A 12,068-nucleotide genomic window follows, 5' to 3' on the forward strand; every position below is an offset into this window, starting at 1 on the left:
CCAATCCCACAGATGTGTTCTCATTAAGGTTCTGTAATAGACTAGTCACCTCAACTTCATTCATCACTATACCCATATAAACTAATGGTTCCTTCATTTTTTCAATGTTATGTCCATACAAAGTAGAGATACAAGAGGGAAATAGTGCCAGTGGTTTTGAGGCAGTATGGTGTGAGATAGAGGTGAATGGAATCAAATAATTGGTTGGATGTTGTTATAGACCAGGTAATGTGGATGGTGGTGATAATGAAATGTATAATTGTTAAATTGTGAATGAAGATATTTATAAGTAATAATACTTCATTCATAATTAACATCATCTACCATATCATACGCAGGACTTCTTTAAATTTATTTTGTTAGTTTCTTGCTTATAAAAGGTTATTCGTGTAATTCCTTTTAAGTTTTGTTAGTTAATTTTATTTATTTAATTTTTAAATATATTATAGACATGAAAAACCTCTATATTAAAGGTGTCATTTATTTTATTTGCTTTATTCTTTTAATAATAATATTAGAAACTGTAATGTATGTAATTTTAATATATCCAGAAGATTCTTTGTGATATCATTTGATTGGTTGTTGTGAGAAAACATGCAAATTTCTCCTAGTGCGTGTCGGAGCGTGAACTACTATATATACGAAGGGGAAAAATAAGTTTGACGTGAGCCTAACCGGTCAGAACCAGTTACTGGTGGGAAAAAGGAAGGAGTGGATATGAAAACGAAAGTAAAAAGAGAAAAACGAGTGGGGGGGGGGGGGTATGGAAAACGGCAGCTAGAGACTGAAGGGGAATTTTGATGTGTCGAAAATGGTATAGAAAGGACCGGGAATGGTTTGGCATTTTAACTTACCTTTTTCTGAGTTGGATTTATACCAAAACTTCCTAACGCCTAGCAGTGGAATAGTGCAGGAAATAGGATAATATGTATAAGAAAAGGAAGAAATAGGTAGATAATTTAAACCAAGTGCATAAAGGTTATATTCTCCCGAGTCTATAAATCTATCGCGGAAATAGAAGATTCTTTTAATTTCTGTGTTACTACAAAGTAAAAGTCAGCAAGGACTTTAAAGATGTTGTTCGTTCTACTTATGATGTGTTGAAGCTATATCCTAGTAAGATTACCTATACTATACTTAGCAAGAAGTAACGAAAATTAATTCTGCCGAAAGTAAATTGTTACTAGTTGTTGCATTCAGCGGGTGAAGATTTAATATGTGATGTGCTAAGACTTTTCCCTCTTCAAATGATAAATGCTATGTTATTGAATTAAGTGTTTATTAACTGAATGAGAATACTGTGAAGCCTATTTGCTGTAATTTAGGAATCTCAAACTTACATGAACTAAAATTGATTAACTGAGCTTAGAGAATTACAAATAAATGTCTGATGGCTCACGAGTTGTATTCTTTCTGAATATCTTGAACTGATTTGATATTTAAATGTTTTGAGATGTAACCTTGATCAGAGTAAGGTTATGATAGAAGTTCTCTGTAACAAGAAGAATAAGATCTGTTAAATATAATCTTTAATTATAAAGTTCAAGCTCAGCTGAGTAGTATACTAGAATCTTAATGAGAGTTTTATATTCGTTTAATTATAATGTCCCTATTGGAATATTGTGTTATCATGTAATTTATGTGACACTGCATTAAATAATTTTGTTTAATTTGAATTGTATTTGCCTGATTGTTTCATTGCACCACTCATTAAAATAATACGAATCTTAGCGGGAACCCTATGTAGCAAGAATAAAAACCTTGGCCTAAAATCAGCTTATGATAACCTAATACAGTTGAAGGTTGATTTATCTAAATTGCTCTTGCAATTCAGAATATGGAGTGGCGCAGTATAATATAAATTTTCTTCATATTCGATATATCAGCTTACAACTAGTTAAATATTAATGAGAGAGAATCGTAAGATGATAAAACGTGATTTAGAAGAAGTTACGATCCAACATAATCAAATTAGCCAAGCAAATAAGAAAAGGCTGATCATTATGGGCGATTTTAATTATGGCAATATAGACTGGAATGATGAGATATTGAGGATATCAATGAGTGAGGCTTTTGGATTTGATTATCTCATCAGAGGATGTAATTATAAATGAGGTGTCAAATCATCGGGTATATGTGGAACTACAAGGGGGGGGGGTAAATATCAAGTGCTCAGGAGACAGCTTGCGGGTGTAACATGGAATGAGGAGTTAGCTGGAAAAGAGATCAATGCAGCTTGGGGGATTTTCAAAAACTATCTAGTAGATGCAATGTCTAAATCAAGGGTGAGAAGATTAAATAAGGTAGGTGTGAGATGGATGAATAAAGATATTAAGCATGCGATACAGAGAAAGAGAGCATTGTGGAGGCAGCATAGGAGAAGTGGAAATAACCAATTCCATGAGGTCTACAAAGAACAGGCAAGGAGGGTGATTTGGTTGGTGATGGTAGCTAAAGAGAGAGGTATGAACAGCAGTTAGCAAATGAAGCCAAAAAGAATCCTAAGGAGTTCTTTTGATATGTAGCCAGCAAAAGAAAGAATGATTATGGAAGGATGAAATTGATAGGAGAAAATGGTATAAAGACAGCTGTTGCAGAATGTGTGTGGAGATAGTTAATGAGCAGTTCATAAAGGTCTTTCAATCTTGTGAATGTGACTACATGGAGAGATTGAGAGCAGTAGATGATGGGGAGGAGAGACTGACTGTAAGTGAGCAAGAGGTGTATGGGGGAGTTGAGTAAACTAGATGTTAATAAGGCTGTGGGACTTGATAATATATCATCGCGTATTCTGAAGGAATGTGCCAGAGAGTTGACACCTGCCTTGACATATTATTTTAATACGAGTCTTGCACTCAGTCGAGTTCCTAAGGAGTGGAAGGAGGGCAAGATTGTGCCACTTCATAAAGGAGGTGATCGAACTCAAGCATTAAATTATAGGCCTATCTGTGTGTCAGGTGTTGTGGTTAAGTTGTTGGAGAAGCTTGTGAGAACTTGGATCCAGAGTTGGGTTGACGACGATGGTATTATCTTTGATGGACAGCATGGATTTGCTAAAGGGAGGTCATGTTTTAGTAATCTACTTACTTATTACAATAAAGTGACTGCTTCCTTGGACAAAGGAGAAGGATACACAGTAATATACTTGGATTTTGCAAAAGCGTTTGATAGGGTACCTCATGATAAGTTGACAGTCAAACTAGAGCAGATGGGGTTGACTATTAGATTAGTGCATTGGATTGGAGACTGGCTATCTGATAGGTATCAACAAGTTGTGTATGGAGGAGCGATATCCAGGAAAAGGAAAGTCACTAGTGGAGTGCCTCAGGGAGTCTATTTTAGGGCCATTACTATTTAACTTGTATATTAATGATATAGGTGAAGATTCGGATGGAGATATTCAGCTGTTTGCAGATGATGCAAAGTTGGGACGAACCATGAAGAGTAGTGAAGATGTTGTGGCCTTGCAAGAAGACTTGAATAAATTGAGTGATTGGGCACAGAAATGGGGATGAGAGTTCAATGTTGTAAAATGTAAGGTTTTAAAATTTGGAAAACAAAGATGGGATGCAGAATTTATACTTGGTGAGGATATATTGTTGGAGGTGGAAAAAATAAGAGATCTGGTGGTAATAGTGGATAAGGATCTGAAATTTAGGGGACACACAGTCAAAATTATGAAGACAACACAAAGGCTTCTGGGAATGATGCAGAGTACACTGATGTGTAGAAGTACGGAGATTCTTGTTCCTTTGTATAAGGCTTTGATTAGGCCACACATGGATTATTGTGCCCAGATTTGGTCACCTGGTTTTCAGAAGGATGAAGAGATGTTGGAAAGGGTCCAAAGGCGACTGATTAAGGTAGTTACTAACCTCTGGAATGTCGAGTATGAGAAAAGATTGAGAAGATGCGATTTCTGGTGGTCAGGAGGAAGAGGGGGAGATATGATAGAGACCTACAAGGTTGGTAAGGGGTTGTTATAGGATCAATGCCAGAGAAGTTCTACAGAAAATAGTGGGAGACCAGGGATCATCCCTGGAAACTGTATAAATAGGGTGTGAGTAGGGGAGTGAGAGGCAGGTTTTTTTTTTTTTGTGTGTGTGTGTGTGTGTGTGTGTGTGTGTGTGTGTGTGTGTGTGTGTGTGTGTGTGTGTGTGTGTGTGTGTGTGTGTGTGTGTGTGTGTGAGAGAGAGAGATAAAAGGACCTCCCAGATGAGTCTTTGACTCCATGAGGTCTTGGGGTAATAATAATAAGTTGGCATACCAAATTTTTATAAATACCTCGGCAGTAAATATCCCAAATATAAAATTTATTGTACAAAAATGTTGTCAATCTTTGGAAGCACCTATGTATGTGAGCAATTATTTTCAATAATGAAACTTAATAAGTCAAAGTTCTGCTCACGGATAAAGGATTCTAGATTACATGCAATACTTCATACTGCAACACAAAATGAAAAAGCAGATATTGACATGTTAGTACAGAGAAAAAGATGTCAGGTTTCAGGAGCAAAATCAAATTTAAAAAAAAAAGGAATTGTAGAAAAAAATCTTTATTTTTGTAAGTCAAAATAATGTATTTAAATAATTTTATTAAAGTATGAATAAAATGTAATTGAACTTATATTTTCTAAACTTGTTATTTTTTTTAAATTTAAAAATAAAAATGGTTATAAATGTAAAATTTAAATGGTGGTGTAACTGTTCACGTAAGTCGTAAAGGCCCAGCAACAAAAGGGCCTTTGTTAGAGCCTTTCTTTTTTTAGTTTATGTTTTGGTTCACAAAATAATATCGAATATGGCCCACATCTGATATTCATCTAATTGACTGGCCCTTTGCTGCATTTGAGTTTGAGATCCCTGATCTACACTAATGCCAACTGCCCACCACCATTAGTATTTTTTGTCTGTCAATTGCACGTTTCCTCAAGGCCGATTTGTCTATATGCAGGATAAAAAATCCAAGTTTTCAGGAGAAAAAATCCTGCTACCTCTGTATGAGATGGCTAACTCACTTTCAATTGAAAAAAACCTAAAGATTCCTTCCCTCACAAATAGAATCAACCTTAGGCCCTTTTCCAATTAAACGACACAACATACTGTTGTTCTTCCAACTGCACTAGGGAGGGAAGTTGCTTCAGCTTAAACTGTTTATATTTTTTGAGATACATATCTAGAGAAATAATTTTTTCATAAAATAGCATGGTAGATTATTTGATAAAAGAGCACACAATTCTTCCTGAAGAGAGTTAACACCAGCAGTGCTCCTTATGATTCTCTAAGTTTGCATCATCACCAAAGAACTGAAGATCTCCAGTCAATCCACATGAAATATCATTAACAAATAAGTTAAACATCAGAGTCCAAAAACAGAACTCTGAGAAATACCACTGGTTACTCGCTGGTATTGTTGTTCAGAGAGTTAATCTCTGATCCATGTAACTAATAAGAATGTTGTTTAGGATGGGCCTTTCACATGGTCTCATGTGACTTCATAAAGGTCCTGAATAATAATATGTTATCCATTTCCATGGCAAAACTTCAGGAGAATTTGAATATGCTAGACAGATAGGCAAATAGTTTTTTGCAAAATAGGGAGGGAAGTTGCTTCAGCTTAAACTGTTTATATTTTTTGAGATACATATCTAGAGAAATAATTTTTTCATAAAATAGCATGGTATATAAATAGGGCTGTTAGTTTAATGCAACTAATGTAAAGTCTTGAAGTTTGGGAGACATCGATTGGAAGCTGTACACTTTGAGGAACTGTACTAGAAGAAGTTGGGGAGACAAGGAGTGATAGAAACTTGAAGTGCAGGAGACATATTACAAAAGTAGCTAAGGTAACCCAGAGGATTGCTACAATACTGAGAAGGAAGTTGCCCAGCAGAGATAGAAGAGTTTACACTGTATAAAGCACTGATCAGACCATACCTGGACTACTTATATATATTGGTTATACTGTGCTCAGATTTGATCACCATGATTTGAAGGGGATAAATTAACCTTGGAAAGAGTGCAGAGGCAGATAACAAAAATGATATCAGAACTGTACAATGTTAGTTACAAGGATAGGTGAGAGAATGCAAACTGCAAAGTTTGGCAGATAAAAGGAGAGGTAACATAATCGAGACATTTAAACTGTTGAGAGGTAGTTCCAAAGTTGACAATGGGGAGTATTTTCATAAAGTAAAATAAGGGAAAGGAGCAAGGACCAGGGGGCATCCTTGGAAGTTGCAAAAAAAAAGCTGTGAGTAAGAGGGTGAGGAGTGGTTTCTTTGCATGGAGTGTGGATGAACCATGAAATGCAATGCCTGAAAGGATAGTAAGGGTACAAATGATGAATGCATTTAAGGAATGGAAGATGTGAAAGGAAGCCATGAGTAAGAGAGTGAGGAGTGGTTTCTTTGCGTGGAGGGTGGTTGAACTGTGTAATGCACTGCCTGATAGGAAATGAGGGCACAAACTATGAATGAGTTTAATGAGTGGTATGATAAAATGTTACATACGATGGGCTTCCTACAATGAGTCTTGTGATTCCATAGAGGTCCTGAATAATAATAATATACTATCCATTCTCATTCTTTTCAGCTTGTACACCAATCTATCAAGAGATAATCTGTCAAATGTTTTTGCAAAGTCCAAGAATATCACTGTATATGAATCTCCTGTATCTAACATGCTTGACACTTTATCATAAAATGTAAATAGATTGCTAAAACAAAACCTGTTTCACAAACCCATGCTGACCTCCTAAAGAACTCTATGTCCTTCAACCCAATCCTGTATTCTATTTGTAACCAACCTCTCGAATACCTTGACTAAAAATAGAGATATACAGACTGGTCTATAATTCGAAACCTCTGTCTTAGAACCATGCTTGTGGAGTGGTACTATTTTGGCTTTTTTTTTTTTTCCACTCCTTAGGAACCTTATCTACTTCATTTTTATTAACTAAGTCAAGTGCATAGCAAACTGTTTTGTACATTCCTAAAACTATGTGATGATATGTCACCTGTTCCCACATTAATATCTTTCCAAATCAACACTGGATACAAGATTCTTTCACCTCTAATTCTCCTAATACTTGCCACCCTTCTACATGTTGCACAGAATTATATACACCAGTATGATATACACTAATAAAGTGCTCATTAAATAATTCCACTATATCCTTTGAAACGATCACTCTGCTACCATAACTATCCAGTGTCAAAACCTGCCGTAATTCTTCTTCTTCTTGCTTGCCATTTAGCAAAAGAATTCCCTTGAATTATGCTTGGTCTGATGGGCCAATCTCCTCTCATACTGCACTTTAACTTTCTTTACCATGCTTGTCACCTTCCTAGCCTACACTTTATACTCCTGATACATTTGATTCCCATTGCCTCTCTGAATATAAAACTAAACTGCATACCATAAAATATGCTACCAGTATGAACAGAGTTTCTACCATCTTACAATTAGATACAAAGGGTTACAGTTTTGTTTTGTTTTCTACTTTTAAATGAAGTAACATGCTGCAATTCTTTAAGAGAGGAAAACAAACTAAGAATTTTACAGATAAAAATATTATTGTAGAAACTTTTTTTCACTTGGTTATAAATTAAATTAAAAATGCCAAGAATTTATATTCTTGTTTAATTCTTTATCAATGAGTAAGCAAACACAAAGTTTTCATGTGAAGATTCTTCACAAATAAGATACTTGTATAGAGACTAATGATTTCAAATTAACTGGCTTAGCATTCCTTAATGCAAAGCACACATTCTTTTTGGATGTGTATAATGATATGTATTATGGGAAGCAGGAGCGTGCCAGAAGTGTCTGGTGCCTGTGTGCAAAACTTTAGTTGACACCCTTATACCCTTCCCCCAATAAAAAAAAACACTTCATATAAACATTATTTTTAATATTTGATGCCAATAAAGTATTTCATTTTTAATTTTATCTCCTAAATAGGAGGGCATATTTTTAAAGTCAGGATCATTAGCTACATGTCTTGTGTGTTCCGATATAAAAGGATCAAACTTTTCTAACATCTCAATGCATTTTAAAAAACTGCCATTGTTGCAATCGTAAAGTTTATTACTTTTACTACGAAGAGCTAGATTTTGTTTGCCTAAAAACTGTACTACGAAAATTATTCTTTTTATAACTTCATACCAACATTTCCTTTCATTATCTAAAACCGTTTGTTGCAAATGATCAATACAAGTTTTACTTTTTAAGGATGTAATTAATCCAATTTTTGTAATTGTCCAAATGATTAAAATTTTTCTCATGACGATTCAGGTACACTGCAAGATGTTGCCTATATTCTGCTGATAACAGCAGAATATAGAATAAAGTTAAAACCGCAGCAGATTTTCTTTTATATGTTTAGAGCAAATGCGAGTTTGAATAAAATTAAACAAATTCAAATTCGCGTCATCCTGCAAACAGTAAACTCACGCTAGTTCACGTTTTTACTTGTTTACGCTAAACTACTTGTTAGAACTAGGATCAGAATAAAATAAGATCTTAAGGAATAATAACAAATAAGTGATTATAAATAATTTGTTTAAGAAATCTATAAAATATAATTAGAATTTAAACAAAAATGTAATTTATTTTGATATAATTAATGAATAATATTTTTTTTTAAGTATTTCCTCCTCGCCTGAAATCTTTGCCGCCTTTACTATGCTGGCGCCTGTGTGCGTTGCACATACTGCACATATTGCTGGCATGCCCCTGATGAAAGGGCCTACCCAAACTAGTTTCGACCTTTACTACGATGTCATTTGTTGGAACCAGACCTAGAAGTGATACCAAAGTTGAAGTAGTGCAGAAGTAATATATATCCCATATACAAGTAGTGACACACCTTATTATTAAAATACTCTGGATTACAGCTAGTAAGAAAAAGTTTTTTCACTTAATTATACTTTGCTTTGACACAGTGTTTTCTTACATTTGGATATAAAATATAAATGCTTGACATTTTTAATTTAAAAATACCCTGGTAGACAACAAATGATATGTGGAGATAATAGATAGTGCTGTTGTTGTGTGTAGAAGGAAAATTAAATAATGGAAATTACAGGTTGTGTGGAGTGGTATTCCTTCCTACACTGTGTTATTGGACTCATCAGATAAAGATATTCAAACTTGTTTCCTATTTATAACAGCATTCTTCTTGATGGGGAGGAGGTAGAGAGGATCCAGAGGCGAATGACCAAGATGATAGCTGGTCTATGGAATGAACCTTATGAGAACAGGTTGAAGATCTGTGGGTAGTAGAAATTGGCTGATAGTGGAAGAGGGGTGATATGATTGAGACATTCAAATTACTGAAGGGTTTTTACAAGATTAATTCAGAGGAAATTTTTCAGAACAGGCCTGGTAGTGGGAGAACTAGGAGCCATCCATGGAAATTAGACAAGAGTGTGGTTAGCAAGGGTGTTAGAACTAGGTTTTTTTGCTTGCAGAGTGGTGAATGAGTGGAATATGCTGCCAATGTCGGTTGTAGGTGACATGACTGTCAATGAGTTCAAGGCAAAGTATGATGGATTTTTTTTTTTTTTAAATGTTGGCATATACGAGAGGTTGGCTGTTCAACCTATGGTACTTTAGTACCGTATATGAGTAGTGGGATGGGAAAGGAGAAACTTGTTGTTGACATTTGATTTAAAAGCCTGTATATTGTATTCCTTGAGAAATACATCACGGGGGGGGGAGAGACTGTTCCACAGTACAGCAGTAGCAGGGATGAAGGAGAAGAAAAAGAAACTTGTTCTGTGAGTTTCAAGGTGTACTGTGAAGGGATGTTGGAAGGTGGTTGTACGTGCTCCAATGGGTTTAGTACAGAGTGGGGGAATTATTGATGCTCTTTCAGATGAGCATTTTCCATGAAAATATTTGTAGAATATACAAATTGCAGAGGGGTGCTTAAGGGTAAAAAGCTGTATAACTGAGAGGAGACCTCCACATACCCTTTAAAGGAATGCGGAGAACTGACCAGGGCTTCTGACCTAATGTCCAATCCTCACCTTCTCGTGGTGCACACTGTTGGGTATCTACTTGGATACTGAACGAACGACGATGGGCTGGCAATTTGGGATTTAGCCGACCAAATTGTATTCTTATTGGTTAAACCAAAATAAAACATGATGGTACACCATGAGAAAATTTCATGCCGGCTGGGGTGTCGCCCGGTTAAACAAGGACCCCGTTGTTTTCGCCAGGGAACCAGGGTGAACAGCGAAAAGTCAGCTACTGGAACAAATTTGAAAACAAACTCCAACTCAGCATCACCAGAGTTAAAGAGTGGTACTATCAACATAAGATACCTGAATGGCAAAGAAATGGAACTAGCTGAAGAATTAGATAAGTACCAGATCGACATAATAGGGGTGACTGAAACAAAAAAGACAAAAACTGGTGAGATCTTTCTGAGCAATAAATACAAAATGTTATATTCAGGCAATGACAATCAAGGAAAAGAAGGAGTAGCCATAGTATTCAACACAAAATACGAGGCTAATCTTCTTGAATGGCAGTCAGTCTCAAGTAGAGTAATGTGGGCAAATATGAGAATGGGGAACTGGACAATGAGACTTATTTGTGCCTATGGTCCCACAGAAGGTTCTACTAAAGTAGAAGTGGAGGAATTTTTTGAGGCTTTAGAAAAAGCAACTGACACAATGAAAAAGGAAAAGTTGGTCCTTGATGGAGAACAAAACAGCAGAGTAGCAAATGATTGTGAGATATACAAAAATATTTTGGGAAAATTTAGAGAAAAGAGCAAAGCTAATAACAATGGCAAATATCTGTTGGATTTCTGCTCAGGACATGGACTGGTTATTACTAACACCATGTTTCAACATAAAAAATGTGCACAAATTCACATGGAGAGAAGAGGCAAGGAATAAGAGAAGTCTGATTGACTATGTTATTGTTGAGAGTGATGTTTTCTCCCTGGTGCAGGACACCAGAGTGTACAGAGGATTTGAAATTGGAAGTGATCACTATTTAGTCTTGAGCAGGATAAAACTGAATTTCATATTGAAAAGAATAAAATGTAAGAAAGTTTTAAAGCGAATAAAACTTGAGCAGCTCTCAGATGTGAACTGTAGACTAAACTACACAAAGATTACTGAAGAAAAAATGAAAGAGTTTGAGAACAGGAATCAAACATTGGAGATTCAATGGCAAACTCTGAAGAAAACATTGATTGATTCTGCCAAACAGGCATGTAGTGAGGTTGTCTTCAAGGATAAAAAATCAGAACTCCATGGTGGACACAGGAAGTTAAAGAGGCAATGAAGGAAAAGAAGAAAGCATATCAAAAGTTCCTATCAAATAAGTCAGCTTGTGCTCTTAGAGAATATAGAGACAAATGCAAGAATGCTAAACACTGTTTAAAACTAGCTAAACAAAAGTCATGGGAGGACTTTGGCAAGAACATAGAAAATAAATATCAAGAAGGTGGCAAAATATTCTGCAGGTTGTTGAAGAAGCTTAGGAATTGAGGAAAGAGTGCTGTAAAAGGAGTTAGAGATGATAAAGGTGACATGAAAACGAGAGAAAAAGATATCCTTGAAGTGTGGAGTAATTACTTTGAAAAACTGCTAAATGAAACAAGCAGTGATGACATCACAGTGATAAAAAACACTGACCAGGCATGCAGTCAGGAATACATATCCATACTTGAAGTAGAAAAAGCCATCAAAGACTTGAAATGTGGAAAGGCAGCAGGAGTAGATGATATTTTTAGTCCCGAAGGCGTGGAAAGAGGAGAAAATAGTTTCACTGCATAAAGGAGGATCCAAGACTATGGTTGCAAATTACTGACCGAACAGCATATCAGGAGTTGTTGTCAAGGTCTTTGATAAAGTAGTCAAGAGAAAAATACAGGAATGGATTGATGAAAATGAGATACTGTACAAGGGATGGCATGGCTTTGTAAAGGGTAGATCATGCCTGAGTAACTTGCTCAAGTTTTATAACAAGGTGATGGCTAAACTGGATAAGGGAAATGGGTTTACAGTGATACTGCTGGACCTGGCAAAGGCGTTTGA

At 35.8% G+C, this 12,068-nt stretch overlaps 1 protein-coding gene across 4 annotated transcripts in view; it reads right to left on the minus strand.

Annotated features, from left to right (window-relative positions):
• LOC150107391 (sister chromatid cohesion protein DCC1) overlaps positions 1 to 12,068 on the minus strand; it is a 280,847-nt gene that overhangs the window by 247,243 nt on the left and 21,536 nt on the right. Inside the window, exon 1 of one of the 4 annotated variants that reach the window (XM_090391250.1) lies at positions 8,666 to 8,789. The exons of the other annotated variants lie outside the window; for them this stretch is intronic. Within the exon in view, the coding sequence (XP_090247376.1) occupies positions 8,666 to 8,724 (59 nt within the window). The 5' untranslated portion in view covers positions 8,725 to 8,789. Of the gene's footprint in view, positions 1 to 8,665; positions 8,790 to 12,068 lie in introns of those variants that run through there. 4 annotated transcript variants of the gene reach the window in all.

This window comes from Typopeltis vanoorti, chromosome 4 (genome assembly GCF_054136105.1).
Source record: "Typopeltis vanoorti isolate ZY-2024b chromosome 4, IOZ_Tvanoo_1.0, whole genome shotgun sequence".
Classification (NCBI taxonomy): domain Eukaryota; kingdom Metazoa; phylum Arthropoda; class Arachnida; order Uropygi; family Thelyphonidae; genus Typopeltis; species Typopeltis vanoorti.